Source organism: Hevea brasiliensis, chromosome 18 (genome assembly GCF_030052815.1).
Source record: "Hevea brasiliensis isolate MT/VB/25A 57/8 chromosome 18, ASM3005281v1, whole genome shotgun sequence".
Classification (NCBI taxonomy): Eukaryota; Viridiplantae; Streptophyta; class Magnoliopsida; order Malpighiales; family Euphorbiaceae; genus Hevea; species Hevea brasiliensis.
The window spans coordinates 46,023,516-46,046,192 of record NC_079510.1 but is presented as its reverse complement, the minus strand read 5'-3'; the positions used below and the strand labels follow the sequence as shown (position 1 = coordinate 46,046,192).

The 22,677-nt window shown below is 32.2% G+C and overlaps 2 protein-coding genes across 6 annotated transcripts; one reads left to right on the top strand and one right to left on the bottom strand.

The window, feature by feature from the left end:
• Positions 1 to 611: 611 nt before the first annotated feature.
• LOC110668565 (carboxyl-terminal-processing peptidase 1, chloroplastic) lies at positions 612 to 7,975 on the bottom strand. 2 transcript variants are annotated; one of them, XM_021829881.2, is made up of 12 exons: positions 7,520 to 7,975; positions 7,272 to 7,391; positions 6,376 to 6,513; positions 5,502 to 5,606; positions 5,236 to 5,404; positions 4,648 to 4,724; positions 4,352 to 4,396; positions 2,211 to 2,294; positions 1,968 to 2,006; positions 1,823 to 1,885; positions 1,247 to 1,376; positions 612 to 1,158 (listed from the first exon to the last, which is right to left on the bottom strand). In XM_021829881.2, exons 1-12 carry the CDS (start codon positions 7,907 to 7,909, stop codon positions 1,088 to 1,090), a joined length of 1,431 nt encoding a protein of 476 aa, XP_021685573.2. In that variant the 5' UTR covers positions 7,910 to 7,975; the 3' UTR covers positions 612 to 1,087. The 2 variants fall into 2 exon arrangements, with proteins under 2 accessions (XP_021685573.2, XP_057996686.1); XM_058140703.1 differs by lacking the exon at positions 7,520 to 7,975 and having other exon boundaries at positions 6,376 to 6,556.
• A 5,377-nt stretch (positions 7,976 to 13,352) lies between these two features.
• LOC110668563 (uncharacterized) lies at positions 13,353 to 22,675 on the top strand. 4 transcript variants are annotated; one of them, XM_058140756.1, is made up of 10 exons: positions 13,353 to 13,765; positions 15,873 to 15,916; positions 16,182 to 16,296; positions 16,397 to 16,526; positions 17,525 to 18,165; positions 18,919 to 19,195; positions 19,281 to 19,557; positions 20,052 to 20,216; positions 21,343 to 21,807; positions 22,052 to 22,675. In XM_058140756.1, the coding sequence occupies exons 1-10, from the start codon at positions 13,555 to 13,557 to the stop codon at positions 22,337 to 22,339; spliced, it is 2,613 nt and encodes an 870-aa protein (XP_057996739.1). In that variant the 5' UTR covers positions 13,353 to 13,554; the 3' UTR covers positions 22,340 to 22,675. The 4 variants fall into 4 exon arrangements, with proteins under 4 accessions (XP_057996739.1, XP_057996741.1, XP_057996742.1 ...); XM_058140758.1 differs by having other exon boundaries at positions 13,356 to 13,765; positions 20,055 to 20,216; XM_058140759.1 differs by having other exon boundaries at positions 13,357 to 13,765; positions 20,055 to 20,216; positions 21,346 to 21,807.
• The last annotated feature ends 2 nt before the right edge of the window (positions 22,676 to 22,677 follow it).

Genomic DNA, 22,677 nt, shown 5'->3' with positions numbered 1-22,677 from the left:
TTGGAATGGCACGGAATATGAGAGATTATTTGGTATATTTGAAATAGTAAATAAAGAGAAATTCTTGTCTACATTCAATTCAATCTATCATAAATTCAATATATAAATATGCAAATATTCATATATTTAATAGATAAATTCAACCATATATCTTATGTCTTAAATTTATAATGAATCAAATTTAAGAAAAAAATACATAAATAATAATATTTTTTATGCCCATTTGCATGTGGGAAGTGAAGAAGTACTGCAGTGCATGATATAATTTCTCCAAAAATAGAGAAAATTTCATTCTCGTTAGTTGCTGAGGGCAGATTGAGGGAATTGCTGCTTTTCTTAACCATTTTTATTCCTAGAACGAATAATAAAGAAATATGGTTGAAATTTTGTCGAAAATCAATTGGGAAGTATATATTTTGTGTAGCTTTTAACGCCCAGGACAGTCAAGGAAAATTAGTGCATGAATGGACGTAACGATTATTCTAGCTTGAGTGCATTTGGCTATTGACTCTTACTCAAAATGCAAGTAAGGAAGTCAAGCTTTGTCTCATTCACTCTCCATCTTCCACTTATATTCTTGGGGCATTAGAAAAAAAAAAAATAAAAAAATCAAACAAAGAGGACTCACATGCGCTTTTCCATTTTCAAATGAAGACGTTTTGGTGAAATCCTAACCTATCACAGGTTCTAAGAAAGTGAAGAATTCCATTTCTAATCACATTTGCAAGCCAAGGAAAGAAATGAAAAACTCATTTGTTCTCTAACATCATAAATGGTAGAGCTGATTCAACTGCTCCTAGTCACTCATTTTTTGCATCTTCTGAAGACAAATTTTCCATTGTTAAGTGCAACTTCAAATTGTAAAACTATTCCAATCTCGTTGTGAAGCAAGTTAGCTCCGTTGGAAAGTATGCAGAAGAAGTAGATGCCTACAGTCATCATATGCTTTTCCGTTCACATGAATTAGATGCTTCTCGCCTCCAACTTGTATGTTATCTTTACAAGCACAACAGTAATTGTGCTGCAGCTGATTATATCATGGCTTTGCTTCAATATGCATAAATATTTAAGACAGAGATAAGAAGCTTTATCCTTGCGACTTTTGTCCTTGTTGATTCATATTGCATTGTGAGAGATGTCGTGTAACATCAGCCCAAGCTGCATATAGAGGTTTCTTCAGATTATACATGGCCATTTTCATTTAACTTCCAGAAGAGGAGGAGGATGAAGAATATGGAGTTTTAACCTGGAAAATTTTGATAATCAGGCTCTATTCCATTGCCATTTATGTCCATGTGATTCGGCGTGACATACTTCCCAACAGTCACAACCACTCCAGATCCATCAGGAAGCTCAAAGACAGATTGAATCAAACCCTGAAAAAATTGTCCGCATGATAGTATCAGAGATATTAAAAGATCCCAGCATTAATTACCATTATTAATCGCTAAACTGTTAGGACCTCACGATCATACAAATTCAAAGATTTGGATCCTTCAATAATTAGCGATTCCTACAGATAGGAAAATGTTTGGATATTCAATTGATTCAACATGCTAAAACCACACCAGAAGCAACTTATGGTCTAAAGAAATGGATCCAATTCCTGTGCTGATACATGGACAGCCAGCTTTTGTAATTTCCCCCATCCATGAAGAAACACACAGGTATGGAAGTTAAATTGAATGGAAAAAGAGGTTCTAGATGGGCTTTGTTATAGGAAATGTGCGACTTGCATGATAGAAGTACAATGTGGAAACATAATAAATAACATAAACCATTGGCAAAATAAACAACATAAACCATTGGCAAAATAAACAACCTTGCCATAAGTTCTTTCCCCCACAAGTACCGCTTTACAGTTATCATGAAGTGCAGAGGCAACCTGAAATAAGAATCTCAACAACAATATTGCAATAGCAAATGCTAAACAATCACATATGATTTGGTAAAAGTAAGTTGCTCACAATTTCACTCGCACTAGCAGTTTTTTTGTTCACCAAAACCTGCGTAAGAAGTGATTAAGGCCATGGTCACAAGCAAGATTATAAGATCTATTCAAACAAACAAGCCATGGTCAATGATAAGCAACATAAATAATGCTGCTGGAAGAAAAATTCATCAATTCTTATGGTGACAAACCTGATTTGTTTTATCAATAAAAACAAAAAGATTTACTGTTGTTTATATCATAGATATAAGAGGCATACAATAACAGGAGATGTAACCAACGGTTGACCATCAGCAACTATGGTGTTTTGATATTGAGGATCCCTTCCAACAGTATAAATCACCTGTTCACACACATCAGGATAAACACCAATCAATAAAATCATTCCTAAGGAACTAAATCCATGAATTTAATGATAGACATTACTGCCAGATAACTGCACTTGACATCTAATTATCTTCAAAATATACTTCATGATCCAAACCCTTATCAATTCCGTTATCTAATGGTTTTAAACTCCAATAGGAAGGATACAAACTCTTTAGTTACATAGAAAAAAATGGGTGCTGTTAGAGAAGGAAACCTAAATAAACGAGTATTAACATTTTTGAAGTGCACTGTCACCACTTCTATCAAGGAAAAGTGCATATGAACACATAAAGCATCATTTAACAATGGTGTCACTAAATAAACTTAATAGCTAATTTGATAGGAATGAAAACTCTTTTCATTATTTAGTCATTAGTGCTTTGGCATGGGCAACCACTGGAAGAATTCTTCTGGGATACATTGGGCCTTTAGTTGAGTACCTATCATAGTTGGAAAGAGATAGTCCCAGATGTAAAAGTGAGAATTAAGGTGAGCATTATTTAGTTTAAACCAAAATTTGGTACGGTTTTTATTTTTGTATAATTTTGGTTTATTTAGTTCGGTTTGTTTTCATAGTTAAAAAAACATAAAACTGAACCGAATATATACTTGGAATATGCTGTTTTACCTCTGAATAAACCTAAAGACAGTACAAGACTCCACAGTTCTCTTGCTCTGTTCTTTTACTCCCCCCTGGCACATTATTCATCTTTTCTTGCTCTCCAGCCAAGCCATCTTAGGCTCGTAGCCAGTAGTTCTGTCTCATAAGTTCTAAATGCATTAAGTGTCAAGACCTTCCAAGATTCCAGCCTGTCAAGGCTGTTTTTTGGTACAATTAGGTGTTAATTTTGACTTGAGAAACCTGGTTCTTTCTTCACAACAAGAATATTCCATTGCAATTACTAGCCATTGACACTTCTGTAATGGTTTTGGGAGATTGTAAAGTTACCAAAGAGTGCTACATTTCCAAGGATAAAAAATAGCACATTCATGGCCACTGTTTTTCTTTCTTTGTCCAAGAAAAGGTGATTCTACCTTTTGTTCTCCTTTTCACCAATTTATTTTTGGTCTGTTGTGCAGATTCAATTGTGGATGTACTGTTTGGTTTGTTTAAATTAGAATGGATTTTTTTTTCTATTTTGTCAATAAATAATGGCTTCTTGGCCAAATATTTTAATTTACCTTTGAATTATTTACTTCACAAGCATACCCCTAAAGCACACCCTAGTGCGATTATTCTATCTATAATATGTGCCAAACAAAAATGACAAAAACCCAAGTACTCCAAGTCAAATAACATTATAACAAGCAGACAGAACATATCATCAGATAGAACAGATTACAATGCCCTAAGCAACTTTGTTTCACTTCAGGTTCTTAAGAAAGTCACTTTCAAGCATGAAAAAAAAAAAAGAAAAAGAGAGAGAGAGAGAGAGAGAGAGAGAGAGAGAGAGATGGCCAACTCTTCCTTGATGGCCAATGCCACAAGTAAAGAAGCCTCTATGGCTTAAGTAGGTTTTCAATGTAGTTACTAGAAAGGGAATTTTTTAGTCCTCTTTCCAATAGAAAGTTTACATGTATAAATCAAAAATTAATTTTACTACATAACAGTAAATACATCAGTGCTAAATCCATCATACACCACCTTTTTTTCCATTTTTCACTCTCCAAGAGCAATCAAAGGCAGCCGATAGAAAACTAATTCCAAAGATCTCATTACATTTAATCCCAATCTCAAGACAATGCAATGTTGTTGTTTAATGGTATAGACTAAATTCATATGCTACTCATATGTTTCACAGATAAATTGTATAATTCAGTCCTTCATGATCTAATAAGAGATTACCTAACAATTTACCTGAGAGAGAGAGAGAGAGAGAGAGAGAGAGAGAGAGATTATACAAGTAATTCTAAAATTTGGAAGACAGAGAAAGTCCCAGAAAAAAATGAAACGAAAATGAATGATAAAAATTTTAGGTGTATTGTGTGAAAAAAAAAAAATCAAAATTCAAATCTTGCGAACCCACATACCGTGTTCCCTTTATTCAAAAAGAGCTTGGAAATTTCAATTCCAGCCTGAAATGAGCAAAAAGATTCAATCAAACTAAAAAAATTACACTCAAGACTCAACCATAAGAAATAACAGAAGTTTGCAATGCAGATTATGATCATCAATTCAACTATTAACTCACAGCACATTACATAATGTGTTTGAGGCCAAATAATTAAAAAAAAAATAACATGTTTATGAATTATCAATTTTAGCTTATCCTTTTAATTTTCTCAATTTTACCATTGCAAGTAAAAGGCAAAATAGGTAAGGTAACCTGCACTAGTCCACCAAGATTATCTCTAAGATCCAGAACAAAATAGGAGGCACCCATGTCTTGAAGTCGTTTCATTGCTGCAACAATAATCATTTACTTGATTCCATTAGGCCAAAAAAAAAATACATAACTTTGAGCATACCCAACTGAACCAAATTTAAAAAATGTTTTGAACTACACAAAAGCATTATCACCCAAGCTACCCAAACAGATGTAACCATCAAATAGAGCAGGAAAAAAAAAAAAGAGCAGAAACTAACATAAACTTAGGGGTACTTGGAAGCTTTTTACCATTTCAGCTTCAACCATTCAAAAACAATGTTACAATTAAAGGCTATTGCAAAGCCATGTGTTGCATCAAATTATAATTCTTCTTCTTTTCTCTCTTTCTCTCTCTAAGGTAAAAAAAGCAGGCATGTGAAAGAAGATAAAACATTAACTCCATTGTTCTTCAATGGACCTAATTGTTGTTCAAACTAGAGTATTCATAAAGAGGGCACCAAAGATAAATCTATGCATGTTATAACTTATAAATGCATTATAATCAATAAAACTTGTATCACTTAGACAAAATACATAAATATTTACCAATTACCAAATCTTTTCTGGCTAATGCATTGAACTCTTTAAGGTGAATATACCCAACAGAAGTAGTGCCGTTGTCTACTTGCTCCAAGCGGTAAAAAACTGGTGTGCGAGCAATGAGTTGTCTCTGAACTTCTATAGATTGAATAGGCCCACAATTGCCATGCTTCACCTATAATTGATCACATGTATTCTCAACAAATAGTGAAACTGCAATATATGATAAAGCTAACATAGCAGTGCTCTGTATCTCAAGCCAACTTCAAAACCTTAATAGTCACAAATGTTTCATGTGGGCCTTGCAACAAAGATGATACTTCAAATGCTGATTTCCCACTGACATCCTCTCCATTAACGGCTAAGACTTCATCCCCCTAGAAAAAGAATATATAACATAAGGAATCTCACCAATATGTATCATCAAAAAATAATAATTAAAATTAAAAAAAAAAATATATATATATATATACATATATATATGAATAAAACTCTACTTGTGTTATTCAATTCAAATGAACTAATAGAGCCAAGGAAATTGTAGATATAGATAAATAATAAGATCACACAATTCAATCTGCCACACCATCATAATTTATGGCAGCCACTTGCCATTAAGGATATGAAACACTAGAAATAAGTAGCGAGATCATGTTTTCAAATGCTAATAGCAATAAAATTAATCACATAAATTTTCGGCGTTGCAATTCGTAAATTGATGGAAATTCAAAAAATTAAAAAGGAAAGTTTGCTAAATTCATATTCTATATTTAACGGATACAAAAAACACCAGATGCATGCACCTATAAATGGTACTTCAGTATAAGAAATATAACAAGCCGACTCCAAAATTCAGTCGAACCACCACAAATTCAATAGATTATTCATTCAACAGGAAAAATGCATTTGATAAATGTAGATATAATTACACTTGAAATAAGATTACTTGTTTCATAAAATCGCAATAAATTCTAAAAGTATGAATAATCAAAGCAGAAAATTATCCTCCAAACAGAAAATCAAATCAAAGATAACAAAGCACATATTCTAAGAATCAGTGGAAAATTAAAACATTATATAAAAGGAGCAGCAAAAACCAGATAAGACATTGGTTCGTTGTATCTACTGTATTGGCTTCATAACTACCTGTCTTACACCAGCAGTATGTGCGGGCCCATCCAGTAGGAGCCCTAGCACCATCAGTTTCACTCCTCCACTCTCATCTGGAACTTCCCTAAGGTTTATCCCAATACCTGTAATGTCATACCTTGCCATCTTCGAGAACTTTCACAGTGACAAAGTTGACACATGCCATGCAATAAGACAACTGAAAAGTATATAAGTAAAGCCATGCACACATGCAATAGATAAGAGCCAAGTGCATGATGTGTCATAAAAGCACTACATAAAGTTGCACATTAATGAACCTTGCAAGAAAAGATAAGTTGTTAAGAAGAAATAATTGAGTAAGATGTATGCACTTAGAAATTATATTCAGTTCATTGAAGTCTTAAACCCAATATATGGATCATTTTCATTCCCTTCTACTTTAGGATCATATTTACAAAAAGGTTTAATGATGCTAAAGTAAATCCTTTATAAATACTTCCGTCAATGCCATTCTAAGTTTACCTCTCAAATAATGATCACTTAGAAAGGCATCTATACATAAACAAAATTAGGAATATTTGTTACTTGATTGCCACTTAAATGCTTCTCATGTCAAGATGGCAACAGCATTGGCCCCCAAATCATATCTAGACATCAGCAGCACATTTTCTATTTCCCAATATTATTTCAGGGATTTTTTTTTTAATGAAAAAAGCTAGTACTAAACAGTACATCCTTGTATGGCCCTCAGAATGAAGCTACCACATAACAACTTCTTCAACGTTAGTGAGTATTTTTAACATAGGAACCAACCATTACAAGCCTTAAGAAAATGATTAACGAAACACAACTCGAGGAACAGTAAAAGAAAATGCTCGTTGAAAATTATTTTAAAAAAAAACGGAAGAATGAAAAACATTAAACACAATTACCTCAGCAGGTGAAATAAAGCGTGTATAAGGGTCACCCAAGCTGGCTAGCATCCTCCTAATTATATCATGAGCCTTCGATCTACTCTTAATGGAAGTGCTTAAAATATCTTCCCTTTTTTGCTGTAAACAAAAACAAGGTTTCTCATGTCAAACACAGTCCAATATTGTTCAATGCTAAACATATGAACAAACATTGAAATGAAACAAAGAGAGAAATAAATTAGTAGTTACATGAATCTGGCTTTTACCTGCCAAGATTCAGGAGTCCAGCTATGGCGGCCAGCATCGAGAAAGCTGTCATTGACTATCTGCCAAGCTTCCTCCACAATTCCGTCATTGGTCACCGATTGAGGTCCGGTAATCTCTTCCCTATTCTCTTCTTCTCGGCATTGCTCCGTCAAAGAATTAGAAGGATAAGAAGGCGATTGTGGTTGTAAAGACGGAGATTCAGATGCAACTGAAAATGGAGAAGATAGTAAAAGGTTCAAAGAGAGAGCTCCGGTGAAGGCTCCAAGCAAGGTTTTCTTTGCCCAATTGTTGGTGGTAGTGAGGATAATTGGGGATTTATGGGTTGGTGTTGGTGGAGATGGTGATGATAGGAGGAGTGAAGACGAGGAATTGCAGAGCAAGATCCTCATCTTTGTTAGTGGTTTTGTCCGTTTGGTTGGTTGGTTCAAAAGTGTTTGGAGGTTTTTTTTTGCTGTAATCGGATGTATTTTTTGATCTATGGAAGCGCGTGTTTTAAGTTTTGATCGTTGACGGTGATGTGATCATCAAAGTGCTGGCTGAGTGGCAACCTTTTTCCTTTTTTTTTTAATTCGCATCAAAAAAAAATTTTAATTATTATTTATTTTTAATTATTTTATAAAGTTTAAATAATACAGATAAATTCATGGAGAGGACTTTTTTTTTCAGAAAAAAAAAAAGAGACCTATGAATTTTTGTTAAAATAAAAGTTAATTTAAATGAAATTAAATATAGTCATGAACAAATTTAAAATTGAATTTTAATTGCAATGTAATCAAATTAGCAATTTATTGCAGTGATAAAAAATAATGAGTATTTTTTTATGCTTTGAAATTAAGTTAACCCTATCTAGTAATTATATTAATTTAATAATTAATATATATTATTAAATATAAAACTCAATGGAATAAAATTTACAGTTAAAAATATCAATTTAGATTCAATTATCAATACAGTAAAATAGATAAAATAGTATATATATATATTGTTATTTAATTATTTTTTATTTGAATCCATGAATTTTATGGTCTTTTATAGATGATGCATGATGAGCTATGTTAAAACTGTTTTTAATTTCTGATGCGGTAAGATTGATGTAGATATAAAAATGAAGTAATTATCATACGTAATTATTTAAATTTGTAAATATTTTTATAAAAATTATTAAATTTTAATTTTTTTATAAAATATATTATTTTTAATTTAATTTTATAAAAATTATTATGATAAAAAATTAAATATTTTTAAATTAATTTATTGATGTATCAATTATTTTATAAATAAAATTATTTAATTATTAGTTATCGGTAGAAAAATAACAAAAAGATTTGATGACGAGGGTAACTGGATACGTTTTATGCATTATTTTTCTTTTTCCTTAAGAAATGAATGAAATAAAATAAAATAATTTTATTTATAAAATAATTAATGAGTCAATAGATTAATTTGTAAATCTTTAAGTTCTAATTACATAGACTTTTATAAAATTTAATTAAAATTCAGTGAATTTTAGATAAAAATTAAAATATAATCTTTTTATGAAATGCCATGTGTGATATTTACCTTAAAAGAATACTTAAAAAAATGTCCAATCTTAATTAAGGGATAATTTTCTTATATATATATATATGTGTGTGTGAGTGTGTGTATGTGTGGGCTTGTGTATTTCATATATGAATTTACAAAATAATGAGTTTGATAAAAATTAAATTCACTTAAAGTTGAAAAAAAATAAAATTTTATATTTGGCTCAAAATACATTCACTTTGCAAATTTTAGGCGACAAACAAATGGACCCTATTACATAATAGCTTTTAAGATAATGTTAGCATTTTATATTTTTGGCTATAATTAAAATATAATTAATTTATACTCATTGTCTTTGAACTTTACTTTAATTTGTGTAAAAAAAAAACTCTTAACTTTAATTTAATACAATACAAAGTCTTTCAAACAATTTTTAAATGGATATTCCGCCAAATAACAACAGGCATTGCCATTATTTTTGCTTCTTTAGGGACCCCTCAATGGCGTTTTTGGCAGTTAGGTTTCAAACCACATGGTTTTAAGTTCGTTTATTGGCTTTGAAAAATAAAAAGAGAGAAAAGAAGAGTCGTAATTTGTGAGAAGATTGAGTATAATTTTGTAGGTTAGATAGAGTAATAGTTGAAGGAGGAGGAGAGAGAGATCATGTAAAGACAAGAAATAATTTTTTTTATTATTAAAATGTCATGTATCATAGTGAGAAATTTTTTTTTATAATTTTTAATTTATGTTGGCACGTCTGCGTCAGAAACTAACCGGAATATCCATTGGAAGATGACCTGAGGGACTTTGTACTATGTTAAATTAAAATTTAAATACATTTATAATACAAATTAAAATTTAAAAATGATGTTAATATAAACTTTAAAATTTAAGGATGGTGAGTAAAAATTAGTCATAAAAAAATTATGATCTCCTATTTAGGGCCTGTTTGATGTAACTTTTAAATATAATGGATAACTGTTAGTCGATAGCTGTTGATAGCTGATAACTGGTAGCCGGTAGCTGATTTATATTGAGTATTTAGTAAAATTATATTTAGCTGTTGCTATTGATATATAAAATGACTAATAAAGATATATATTATATAATTTATTTTATTATTAAAATAAATATAAAATTATAAATTTATTATATTATATTATTTTTTATTATTAAATTAAATATATAATTATTAAATTAATATATTATATCATTTATTACGTTATTAAAATAAATTATTTTAATAAAATTGAAATACATTAATTAAAATGTTAAAATTATAAATAAAAATATAAAAATATTAATAATATTAATTTATGGGTTTAATAAAAAAGAATGATATAGTCAAAATAAAAAATAAAATCAAATCAGCTATCAGCTGATAAGAAACAGATATAAAAATAAAGCTGATACAACTGCAGCTGATGGGTACTATGTTAACTACTCATCAGCTATCAACTGATAAGAAACAGTTCTAAAAATAAAGTTGATACAACTGCAGCTGATGGGTACTATGTTAACTACTCATCAGCAACTGCAGCTGATGGGTACCATGTTAACTACTCATCAGCTATCAGTTTTATTTTTTTAAACCTACCAAACACTCTAGTTCACTTATTTGGATATTTATCAGCTATCAGCTGCACTCAATAGGTGAACCAAATACTCCCCTTATATTTGTTCAATGGCATGAGCATTTATAATAGTATTTAAAAATTAAGGGAGTAAATTATAAAATGTTATTATTCTTAATTTTTAAGGTAGTATTTAATATTTTAAATATGATAAAAAAATATAAAATTATTATTTTTGTATTCAACAATTAACTCAATACTTATCCTTACTGAATATTTTTATATTAAATAACTATATAAATAATTAAAATACTTAATTACTATTAAAACAACTAATATTATTGAACAAAATCTTAATGTAATCCAAAATTGACAATGCTACAAAGTGATAGCACTTGAATTGACTTAAATAACTCTTACTATGTATTATGTTGGGTTGGAATTATGAGCATACATTAGTTTTTAGAATATATTTATAATGATATGGGTTGAAAAGAATACGAATCTAGTAGGATCGATCCATGTCATAAAAGAAAATGTTTAAAGTCGGGATCCAACAATATTAATACATTGTAATATATTATTTACTTTAATCAATAATTATTAATATTAATATGGGTGACATGATTAATCTTTATTTATCTATAAGAAAAAAATTTTAAGTTCGAATATCTTTAATTATTTATTTAATTATTATTTGGTTCATTGAATTAAAAAAATTCAATAATTGATATTGAAATTTAATTAAAATAACAATAAAGCAAATTCAAAAGGCACTCTTCCATTAGAGTTGGGCATCGAATTCCATTGATAAGGATGTTAAATATTTTCCAGAATTTTTAAATAACAATAATAATACAAAAGCATATATTTCAGCTGTGGCATCCTCTAGAATTATTTAGGGAAAGGGTAGAAATGGGCCAAAGTCCCATCAAGTGGCCCACAAGCGTAGCCCACCCAAATTCCATGAATAAATCTGGCTTTAATTAGTGCAAGCTGTGCGTGTCAGCAATCAGGTAGGTCATCCACTCAATCCGCCTAGAAAAAGTACGTGGACAGTCTTTATTTGTACACGCCAGAGCCGATACTTGTTGGATAAACACTATCATCCCCCTTTTTTCACTCGCTCTCTACACGCCAGTCTTTATTTTTTATTTATTAATGTTACGTGTAAAAAGGTAATCTTTAATTTTATTAGTTATAATAATATTATTTTTTAATTTTATATCATTATTTATTAACTTTATTATTTGTAGCACTTTATCTCACAACTTTACATTATTATAACATTATTATTATTTAAAATTATATTTTTATTGCTTCATCCAGTATAGATATATCATTGAATTTTTAATCTTAATTTATTTATTGAGTAATATATTTTTTTAAAATTTTGTTAGTATATTTAATTTTTTTTATATTTTTTTTATTATAAATACATGTTGTTCAAAAAATAAAGACTAATTAACAATAATTTTTTTAATAATATATTGTTTATAATAAAAATGTAAAAAGTTAAATCTATTAACAATATTTTAAAAATTATTAAAAAATTATATTACTCATTAGTCAAATTAACATTAAAAATTATATATTTATATTAAATAAGATAATAAGAATGTAATATTATAAATGATAAAATTAAAAAATAATAATATTACAAATTATAGAGTTATGACTAATAAAGTTAAATGAGAAATAGAGATAATAATAACTATCATATTAAATTTATTTATATTTATTTGTAATCGAAACTGATAATTAAATGTCAAAAAATTCTATTATATAAAATTTAAAATTTAAAAAAATTTTATATTATATTTTTCAAATTAAGAAACTACAATGGATATTTGTTCAGCTTTAATCTCATTTCAATGTCAATAGCTTTTATTTTATTTTATTTTTTTAAAAAAGGAAACCACATTATTAACTATTATTATTTTTAGTTTTTATATTATTTAAATTTCAAATGAAAGGTTACACTTATTTAACTTTATGTTTTAAAATGTTTCTTATATCCAACTTGACTCAAGTGCACGTTTTTTCATCTTCAGCTTAAAATTTATCCATTTATCTATACATAAAGCATATAAATATTTTTTTAAAGACATCATGTGTCGGTTATTATATATAGATAAATTAAATTATCTATAATAGCTATCATCTTTTGTGTTAAATAGTTTTTTTTTTTAATTTTTTAAATTAGTTTATTATATTATAATCATTGTCTTAATTTCATAATTTAAATAATTATTTACTAAATCTTAAAGTCACAATAATTAAAATTATTAAATTATTTTTAATTTATTAAAATATAATTAAATTGTTATTTTCTAATAATTATAAATAGTTTATATAAAATTTAATAAAAATAAAATATAAATTAATTAACAATAAATTTAAAATAATATTTTTCTTTTACCTATTAAATTTTAAAAAATATATAAATTAAAATTATTATTAACAACATATAAAAATACACTTTCATTTAAATATGTGTGTGTTACAACATTTATATATATATATATTTTTAAAAAATTTTAGTGTAATAAATTTATTTTGAATTTTTATAATTATAAATAATAAAATTTGTATTATTAAAATTTATAAAATAAAAACCCACGTTTAATTACAGTTAGGAAGTGGGTTAGGGTGTGACGATAATCAAAGCAAACAAATAACAAATTTCGTTCTTCCAAAAAAAAAAAAAAAATCCACTCATACGCAGAAAGAAAAAAAAAATAATAATAATAATAAAGAGAGAGAAAGAGAGGGTTTTCTCGGGGCTAAAAACACAGAAACGAGCTTACATATCTTCGTCTTCTTTACCTCCGTTGCAGCGTACAAGAGACAGAGCAGGAGTTTGTGTATCCAACGAACGACATCGTTTATTCTCAGATCTGAGGGAGACAAAGAGAGAGAGAGAGAGAGAGAGAATGAGCGGCAAAGGAGGAGGAGCAGCAGCCAGCTATAACAGCAACAATACTGGAAAGGGTAGTAGTGGAATATCGGGTATTCCGGCGGGGTCGAGGAAGATGGTTCAGAGCTTGAAGGAGATTGTGAACTGTCCAGAGTCCGAGATCTACGCTATGCTTAAAGAGTGTAATATGGACCCTAACGAGGCCGTTAATCGCCTCCTCTCTCAAGGTTTTTCTTTTCTTTTATCGTGTTTTCTATGTGCTTTCTGGAAAAATCGATGACAAGTATTTTGTTTTTTTCCCTTCGGGTGGTCAGGGAGATGAACGATTTGCGTTCTCATGGTAAAATAATAAAAGTTTTCTTGCCATGGAGTGAGCGATAGGCTTAGTGGAGTAAAGTTAATATTGTTGCGTGGGTTTCAATTTGATCGGAAATCTATATTTTTGATTTGAAGTTTTTTGCTTGCTAGAGCTGAAATTGCACGGCTTTGATTTTCTTCTCTATAAATTTTCCTGTGGATTCTGGTTCTGCTTGTGTGTGCTTTGTTTCTCCAGTGGTAAACTGAAAAATATTGCATTGTTCTTCTTTGATTAAACTGCGTGGTGAAGTTTCAGTTTTAATTTTTTTTTTTCCATCCATTCACTCTATGCTTGTAGGCCTTTCCCTGAATATGTAGCTAATTGTTAAAAACGTTCTTCTTTTTTGTCCCACAATTAACAGTTCCTTTCACAGATTGAAAGTTTTAATCCAAATGCTTGATGCTGCATAAACTTGATGATAAAAGCACTGCTGTGGAAGTTCTTGATAAACACAAAGAAATACTCCCTCAGTCCTGTAAAATATAGACGGACTTCTGTGCCATCCACTAATGCTGTTTCATTAAAAACTAAATGAGTCATGCATGTTACTAAATTATTCTTGAAACTAATGAATTTTAATTTTTCAATGTGTATAAAATACAGGCACATTAGTAAACTAATAAATAAACTACCTGATGTTGCTGTGGATATATCCTGAGGGTATGGATGTGCAAAACAGGCAAGAGCAAGGGTGAGTTAGTTGGTTAGCTTAGTAACTTCTCCAATGCCTAAGTCAATAATGACACTCTAGAGCAATCTTTTAATGCACTAAAGAGAGAATAACATACTTGGTTGTGAAGGCGTGAGTTCCTTTTATAGGCATCTGATGGACACTTCTACTGCGAGTCTGCTACCAAGAGGGCAGGTAGGATGGATTGATATTGTGATGGAATCCTATTAGAATTAGGACATGGAGTCCCCCATGGATAGAGATGAGCATATGTAACAGATAGAGTTATACTTCGACTAGGACTCTACCAACTTGTTAGGCGAGTCTTACAGTGTCCAAGCCACTATATGTGGAGCTAAACGATAGTCTGAATCATGATCATGACCGAATCATGTACATGGACCAAACTATGTATATGGTTCAGGGCACCGGTATCCGAATGTCTGGGTCACAGGGTCAAGTGCATTGATATTTTGGAGAGCTATATCACTACAATTTCAAAAGAGAAAGTGGCCTACAATTTCAAAAGAGATGAAAAAAAGAAAGTGAGCCTACCTTTATAGGACAAAGGGAGTATATCTGAAGTTTAGAACTTTTCAACAACACGCATGATAAGAGTTGACTTTCTTTTGTATAAAAGAAAACTTAGGCCACCAATTCAATAAGTTGTAGCACAACCCAAGTATGTAGACACACTAACAAGTGTCTGTGTGAATACATGCATGCATACATGTTACATATGCACGTGCATGTGTGTGCATACTGTCCAACTTTTCTTAATGGAAAATTAAAGTAACAATGTATTTTTTAGCCTACTGAGTCGTCAATAGCATTTACAGGAAACTAAGGTCAACTATTTGTTTATGTATATTAGGGGAACTTCTCATTCTTCAACCTTCTAAATTACTTAAGATATTATGCTGCTTTTGATGACTTTGGAGGTGGCCCATTGATTCCCACCATTCACCTTTTTGACGGAGAACGTGAAAAAATGCTTTCCTTTTTGTGAATAAATCTTTGCATGCTGCTATAATATCTAATGTTGCTTTCATCGTCAACCATTTCTTTTTTTTTTTTTTTTTTTGGGTTTCAACTGATCTTGTGAGAGCATCAGTTGTTTTCATTTGAAAATGATTTTTATAGTGTTATAGTATTTAGTTGTCTGTTAATGTTCTCATTCTGATTCTCATCATTAGTTTTTCCATGCCTTATTTGATACAAGTGTGGGACTTTTCCTGGAATTTTTGTTTCATCTGTTACCTTCCACTCAGATTTATTTTTAACTTGGAGATTTTTCTTGCTGTAGATCCTTTCCGTGAGGTCAAGAGCAAACGAGAAAAGAAAAAAGAGGTGAGTGTATGCATGATATGCAGATATTTGTCTCATATGATTTCCTGAATTTGTTCAGTTGCTCATGATAAATTTATTTGTCATTTCTTATGACCCCTTTAATTGAGAACCTACCATTGTGACCTGTTTTCTGTTCTTCTATTGAGCTGTCAATGTGAGAAAAGTAGCTTGTTAAACCATTTCTAATCTGTTATTTGATTGTCTCAATTGTAGTTATGATGTTTCTTTTTATCTGTTTTCACTTATCTTTCTGTTGTTGATTCAGAATAAGGAGACAACTGATCCCAGGTACCGTGGTGCTAATAACACAACACATCGTGGTGGCAGAGCTGGTGCAGACCGTTATGGACGTGGTGGTTCAACCCAGTTCAGCTCTAATGGTATTTATTAAGTCAGCAACACAATTGAATGTTGATAAACGTAGATTACCCATCAGGTTTTTTCTTTTCTTCTCCAATAATCTTTTGCATGTTTCTCTAGAGACTGGTGTTTCACATGCTAAACCTGCATACAAGAAGGAAAATGGAACACATGCTTATGTTGGTTCTTCGTTTTCTGCATCTGGTATGGCAGGAAATAACATTAATCGGAGACCACAAGCATTGCACAGGTCATCCCTTTAAACTTCGACATTGATGACTCACATCTTTTTTATTGTTTTGGTGGTTGAAATGGGACTATGTTTGTAACGCTCTGAAATCAGAATGGTGTAATGACTATGTTTATTTGTGTTTTCACAATGGTCCATACATATCTTTTGACTTCTATCTTGCATGCGATACAATTCATGATATTTATGACTCACTTCAGTCATGATGTTCTAAAATAAGTTGTTGATAGGCTTCTGCTGTATCAGAATGCTATTTTGAAGTTTACAGTCCTGTGGCGGTGTGCTTCAAAAATGTACCAATCTTTTTGTAGAGAGTCGTACCAGGGGACATGGCAACTACCTTCTCTTATCATTCTAGTCAGTTGTTAGATATAGCTTTCATCTTTTGGTTGATAAAAAGAACATTCCTAATGATGTGTAATCTTGTGAAAGAAAATATGTTACTTCCACACAACTTTTTCGGGTTTTGATGGAGTACATCCAAACACAGAATTTGTTGATCAGTCAGTTGTTAAGCATTTAAGCTTTGTTATCTGGAACTTGAATGCAGCAATAGGAAGAAGTTCATAAGACTTTCTAGAATTAGGAAATAGTGAAAATGAAAGTTAATAATTTAGTTGTTATATACTTGTGTTAGATATGTGTTGTTCTTCTGTTTATGTAAAATGTTTTTCATGTGGGTTTTCAGTCATCTAGATTTTTCCTCCACTTGAAACTGACAGGCATGCACATTTTGTGTGCGTGTGGTTATAAGTGCTGAGATGCGTTACCTTGTTATGTTAATACTGAAGAAACTTTTCAATAGTTCTGTTAATGTTGAAGAAGTCTCTGAATTCTTTAGAAACTGAATTTTCACATAGGCCCATCTTGGGTTGGGATAGTTTATTGGTACATGGGCAGTACGTACAACTTATTTGGCTTTATTATATTCAACAATATTGTTTTATCTGTTATGTGGAATTTATTGTTCCTCATGTTTCTTTATTCATTTCTTGCAGTGATTCTTTGGCCTCAGAAAATAAAATGTCAACTCTAGGTTTGGGTGATGGAGTTTCTTCATCGTTACAACCTCCTTCTGGATTTCAATCTCCCTGGTTGGGGGTTCCAGGTCAAGTATCAATGGCCGACATTGTGAAGATGGGGCGGCCGCATAACAAGGCATCTGCTATGCCACTTCACCACGGTGTTAATCATCACCATCCTGCAGCACCTTCTTTAGCTGCATCAAATCATGATTTGCATTTGTCAGAAAATCATGTTGCCAAGATGTCAGAAATAGATGCAGAGCCTGAAGTTAGTGCAAGCCAACATGTTCATTCCAATGATGAATGGCCATCTATTGAGCAGCCAACAGCTTCTAGTATACCCTCTGTTTTAGAGGCACCTGCAGATTTTGAACTGTATACTGATCCATCTAACTTGCCCTTGGATAGAGTTAATCAACATATGAATTCTCAGTTGGATGATGTTCAGCCAGCAGAAGATGGTCATGTTGAAACTCTCACTGGAAACCATGTTGGGCCTGCTTCTGTATCCAGTAGAAATATACAGGAAGATAGTCCTGTAGCTTCATCTATTTTTGATAATAATTTGTATGGGAGTTCCTACCAGCCTCCCAGACATGCTTTTGAGCATGAAGGTGAGTATGATGCATTGTTTACTTTTGCTTGTATGTTGCATTTTCACTTTGCTGCATCTTCTTCTTTTAATTACTATTTTTCTAATAGGTTTTGGCATATTGACTTCAATTATAGTGGCCAGGGGTTGTCGTAAACATTGAAACTTTTAAAGATTGCTTTGATTTCTGATAATTAGTCCTTCATATGAGGAACTAGTTGGCCATTAACTATATTTTTGTCTGCATAGTGCATACCGAAAGCAATGGAAGGCGGTAAGACATATGCTGGAAGTTTGATAGTCTTGGTTTGATCACAATGCATGTTTATGATCGGCAATGAATTTCAATGTTTATTGTTGTAGCATCTTTCCACCTTTTCATTTCATTCAAATAGAGTGCAACTCCTTAACTGCAAATTCTTGTATTTTTCTTGTTTCTGATGTGTGTTCATGTCTGCTTGGAGGTCCTTGAGCCTGGAATATGATGTGAATAAGTTTAATCTAGGGAGATTGGTGAGATGCTGCTTCATTCTCACTCTCTCTGTCTCTCTCTGTGGACATGTCAAAACTGTTTCTGCCTTCATCCATTGAGTGAATTATTGATTACGGTGTTGGTTATTTTTCCTCATATGTTATACCAACATTCTCTTTTTTATGATATACAATTTGTTTATTTATTTATCCTTTTGGTTCATTATCCTTTTTAATATCCTTTTTAAGGAGTCATCAGCAATACTTCTTGTTATTGATTGCCTTTCATATTATTCTATTTCAGCTGAAGATGGTGCTTCATCTGTGGCTGCAAACTTTCAGCAACTAAATTTGCAGAGTGATGATCAAGGGGCACCGCCTGAGGAGGGTAATCCTTCTGTAATAATTCCAAATCACCTGCAAGTTCATGCTCAAGACTGTTCACACTTGAGCTTTGGTAGCTTTGGATCTGGCATTAGTTCAGCCTTTTCTGGGCCATTTGCATCAAGGCCTTTAAAAAATAACCTGGAAGAGACATCTGAAGTGGTGGACACCTCATCAGCAACACACCCAGATACTAGGTTTTTATTTTGTTCTTATGGTAATGTTGTCTTTTATCTTGTGTGGTATTTCTGTATATCTAATTACAGCATGTTTTTCATCCAGAAATCCTGAGTATTATGGGGATGAGCATCTCAGAAATACTGCAGATGAAAATTTAATACATGGACCTGGTATGAGTCCCGGCAATTATGATTCTCCTTCAGTTCCACAACCGGAGGTGCTGGAGGAAACCCCTGAAGCAGCTCAGGTGAATCAATATGCATTTCCTTCATCTGCACCTGGATATACTTATGACAATGCCCAACAGTTGAATGCTGCATTTAATAACCCACAGACGAGCTCTCAGATGCCAAATGTTGCTCCTTTCTCAAGTGTAATGGTAATATGACAAACTACACATTTTTCACTTGAGTATGTGAAATTTATTGTTGCTGAGTTGTATGTGAAATTTTTTATGTGATTGAGTGTTTGCTGAGGGCAAATTTTTATTAAAAGAATGAATTGGTTTTGTAGCTATGGTAAAGGATTCTGGATAGGCTATTTGTTTTGCTAAATGGTTTTATATTCTAGAAAATTTTTACTTTTCCTTTTCTGCATGAGAGGTGTAGAAGTATTAAAAAATTGCTTAGATGAAATTATTGGGGAAATTAAAAAGGTTTCATAATATGAACAATATCTTTGCCATTATTATACTGAAGTTTTATTTTCGTTGTCCTTAATTTGCTTTTGCATCTTGAGTGTGTGCATGCAGGTCTTTATGCTTTTTTTTTTCATATGTGCTTGTCTATGTTTTGTGATTAAAACTGGACTTAGAAGACTGAGCTACAAACATCGGGTTGATTGAATTTCTTGCTTAATACATTGTCATTACAGCAGGGATATACAAATTCATTGCCAAGCACTTTGTTGGCTTCAACTGTTCAACCTGGGAGGGAGCCGGACCTTCCATATTCACCTTTCCCTGTGACGCAATCAATGCCCACCAAATACGGCAATACAGCTTCTCCCATTAGTGGTCCCAGCATGTCCATGCCAGAGGTATATACCGTCTATTTAACATCATCAAACTTCTTGAATTTGTTATTTCTGAAAGATATTTATTTGTGTGCAATTAAGATATGTGCAACTCTTTTCTTCTTAAAATTTCTTTTGTAGAAATAAGATACGTCCTTACCTTAAAATCACATTGAGGTTACTTGGGATTTGGGAATCTTAGCCTTGCTCTTTTTAGTGACTATAATAGGCTTTCCTGGCATCTGGCAATGTCTTACCTTGTAGCATTAGAATTTTTGTCTTTCAGCCTAATTCTCTTCCTGACTTGATATCATTTTTTATGATGGTCGTAAGGCTTCTTAATGTAGCAGCAGTTTCTGCCCTGCCTGCACACATGGCTGAAGAATCATATATGAGATCTGCTCATTTTCACCTCATTGGAGCTTTCTTTAGCTTTTAAACAACCAGTGATTGTGGCTTTTTCCTTTTATTGACTTCATGTGTGTGTTTTATTCTGTACATGTGGCATGTGCATGCATACACAAGTGCTGAGTTTTCATTAATTCCATCATGTCCATCTGAATGAGAAAGTTCTTTGACAACCTTTTCGATTTGTAGAACAACTTGGCAGTATTGCTTACTTCTTGGTTTTGAGTCTGGTGGAAATTCCTGGGTTAGTTTGAGGGTAATTGTCTTTTACCAGGAAACCTGAAGTTTTTATCATTTTGTCCACATATTGTTGGGGACATCGTGATTGATGTTCTTTAGTGATTAAAAATTATAATTATAGTCATAATTCTTACTTTCGGGTACCTCTATGGCCATTTTATTATGTTATTCTCATCTGAAATCATCAGATATATGTATTCCTTTTGTCATAGCATAATGGACCGTTGATATTGTGAGATATCTGTATTTTTTGTCATGTCATTACCAAAACGTGTGCGCATCTTTAATTATGAATTTTATGAAACAAAGTAAATAAATAAGCAAGTAAATGAGATGTCAGGTCATGTAATGATAACAGAGTATATTTAATAATGCATTATCCAATTATGTTACTCAGTTGAGTTTTATGAAGATGGTATCTGGGAATATATGTTGAGAACAAGCTAATTAAATCCTTGTTTCTAATATCATAATCGTCTTCTGATTTATCTTCTACATGTAGCAGGCTCTGAGATCCGGTAGTATTTCTACACCTCAGCCAACTCTGCAGACACTTCCTGGTGCTAGTGTTGCTATGGGACCTACTCTTCCCCAACATCTTACTGTGCATCCTTATTCACAACCTACCCTTCCATTGGGCCCTTTTGCCAACATGATTGGCTATCCATTTTTGCCACAGAGCTATGCATACATGCCATCAGCTTTCCAGCAGAGCTTTGCTGGTAATAGCACATATCATCAGTCTCTGGCAGCAGTGCTCCCACAATACAAGAATAGTGTTTCTGTAAGCAGCTTGCCTCAATCTGCTGCTGTTGCTTCAGCGTATGGGTTTGGGAGTTCAACAAGCATTCCTGCAGGAAACTTTCCTCTGAATCCCCCCACTGCTCCTGGAGGCACAACCATAGGCTATGATGATGTTTTAAGTTCTCAGTACAAGGATGGCAACCATTTGATCTCTTCTCAACAGGTAATGTTCCAACTGAGAGTTGAGAAAATCTCATGACCATGAATGAATTGATCTGCTTTCTTGAAGTGATAGTGAAAATGTGTCCAAGATCTGTTTAGTTCTATCTTTTGTAGTTGACGAATATAGTGTTTGAGCTGCATGCTTTGAACAGTGGCCCTCAATTGTTTTTTAGTGCTGGTGAATATTCTGTACTCCTTTTCTCATGGGAAGCTCAAGTGGGTAAATTTTTTGGTTTGATTGACAGAATGAGAATTCAGCCATGTGGGTTCATGGGCCTGGTTCACGAACGATGTCTGCTGTTCCTGCTAGCACATATTACAGCTTCCAGGGACAGAATCAGCAGCCTGGTGGATTTCGGCAAGGTCAACAGCTGTCACAGCATTTTGGGACTCTTGGTTACCCAAATTATTATCATTCCCAAACAGGGATCTCACTTGAACACCAGCAGCAAAACTCTAGGGATGCTTCCCTTGGAGGTTCTCAGGGCCAACCATCAAAGCAGACTCAACAGTTATGGCAAAACAGCTACTAAAATCACCTTACCTCCTGGTTTTTCAGGGTATTGTAGTGAGTTTGAAAATGAGGCCAATCATAGGCATTCCTGTGGTTGAATAATTTATGCATGATTATTGGCGGGTCTAAAGAGACCCCGGACTGGCTACTGCCCTCCCTGTGCCATGAGGTTGTATTTTAGATATTTATCATCCGTTTAACTTAGGAACAAGTGTGCTAATTTGGGTTAGTGGACTACGTTTCACTTTGATCTCTTTGTCCTCGATCTCATTATAGTGAAATTTGCCTTTCACTTTTACTGTTGATCTACTAACTGTGTGTTTATACGAGTAAATGGGAAGTATTGGACTCTCTCAT

Bases quoted from the DNA above. Each gene is read 5' to 3' on its own strand.
- LOC110668565 (XM_021829881.2), bottom strand. From the start codon at position 7,909: ATGAGGATCTTGCTCTGCAATTCCTCGTCTTCACTCCTCCTATCATCA. The intron at 5,405-5,501 runs GTTTTGAAGTTG...GATCAATTATAG, and splicing joins AAACATTTGTGACTATTAAG to GTGAAGCATGGCAATTGTGG. The intron at 2,295-4,351 runs GTATGTGGGTTC...GTGTGTGAACAG, and splicing joins TTTTGAATAAAGGGAACACG to GTGATTTATACTGTTGGAAG.
- LOC110668563 (XM_058140756.1), top strand. From the start codon at position 13,555: ATGAGCGGCAAAGGAGGAGGAGCAGCAGCCAGCTATAACAGCAACAAT. The intron at 16,297-16,396 runs GTATTTATTAAG...ATGTTTCTCTAG, and splicing joins AACCCAGTTCAGCTCTAATG to AGACTGGTGTTTCACATGCT. The intron at 20,217-21,342 runs GTATATACCGTC...TTCTACATGTAG, and splicing joins CCAGCATGTCCATGCCAGAG to CAGGCTCTGAGATCCGGTAG.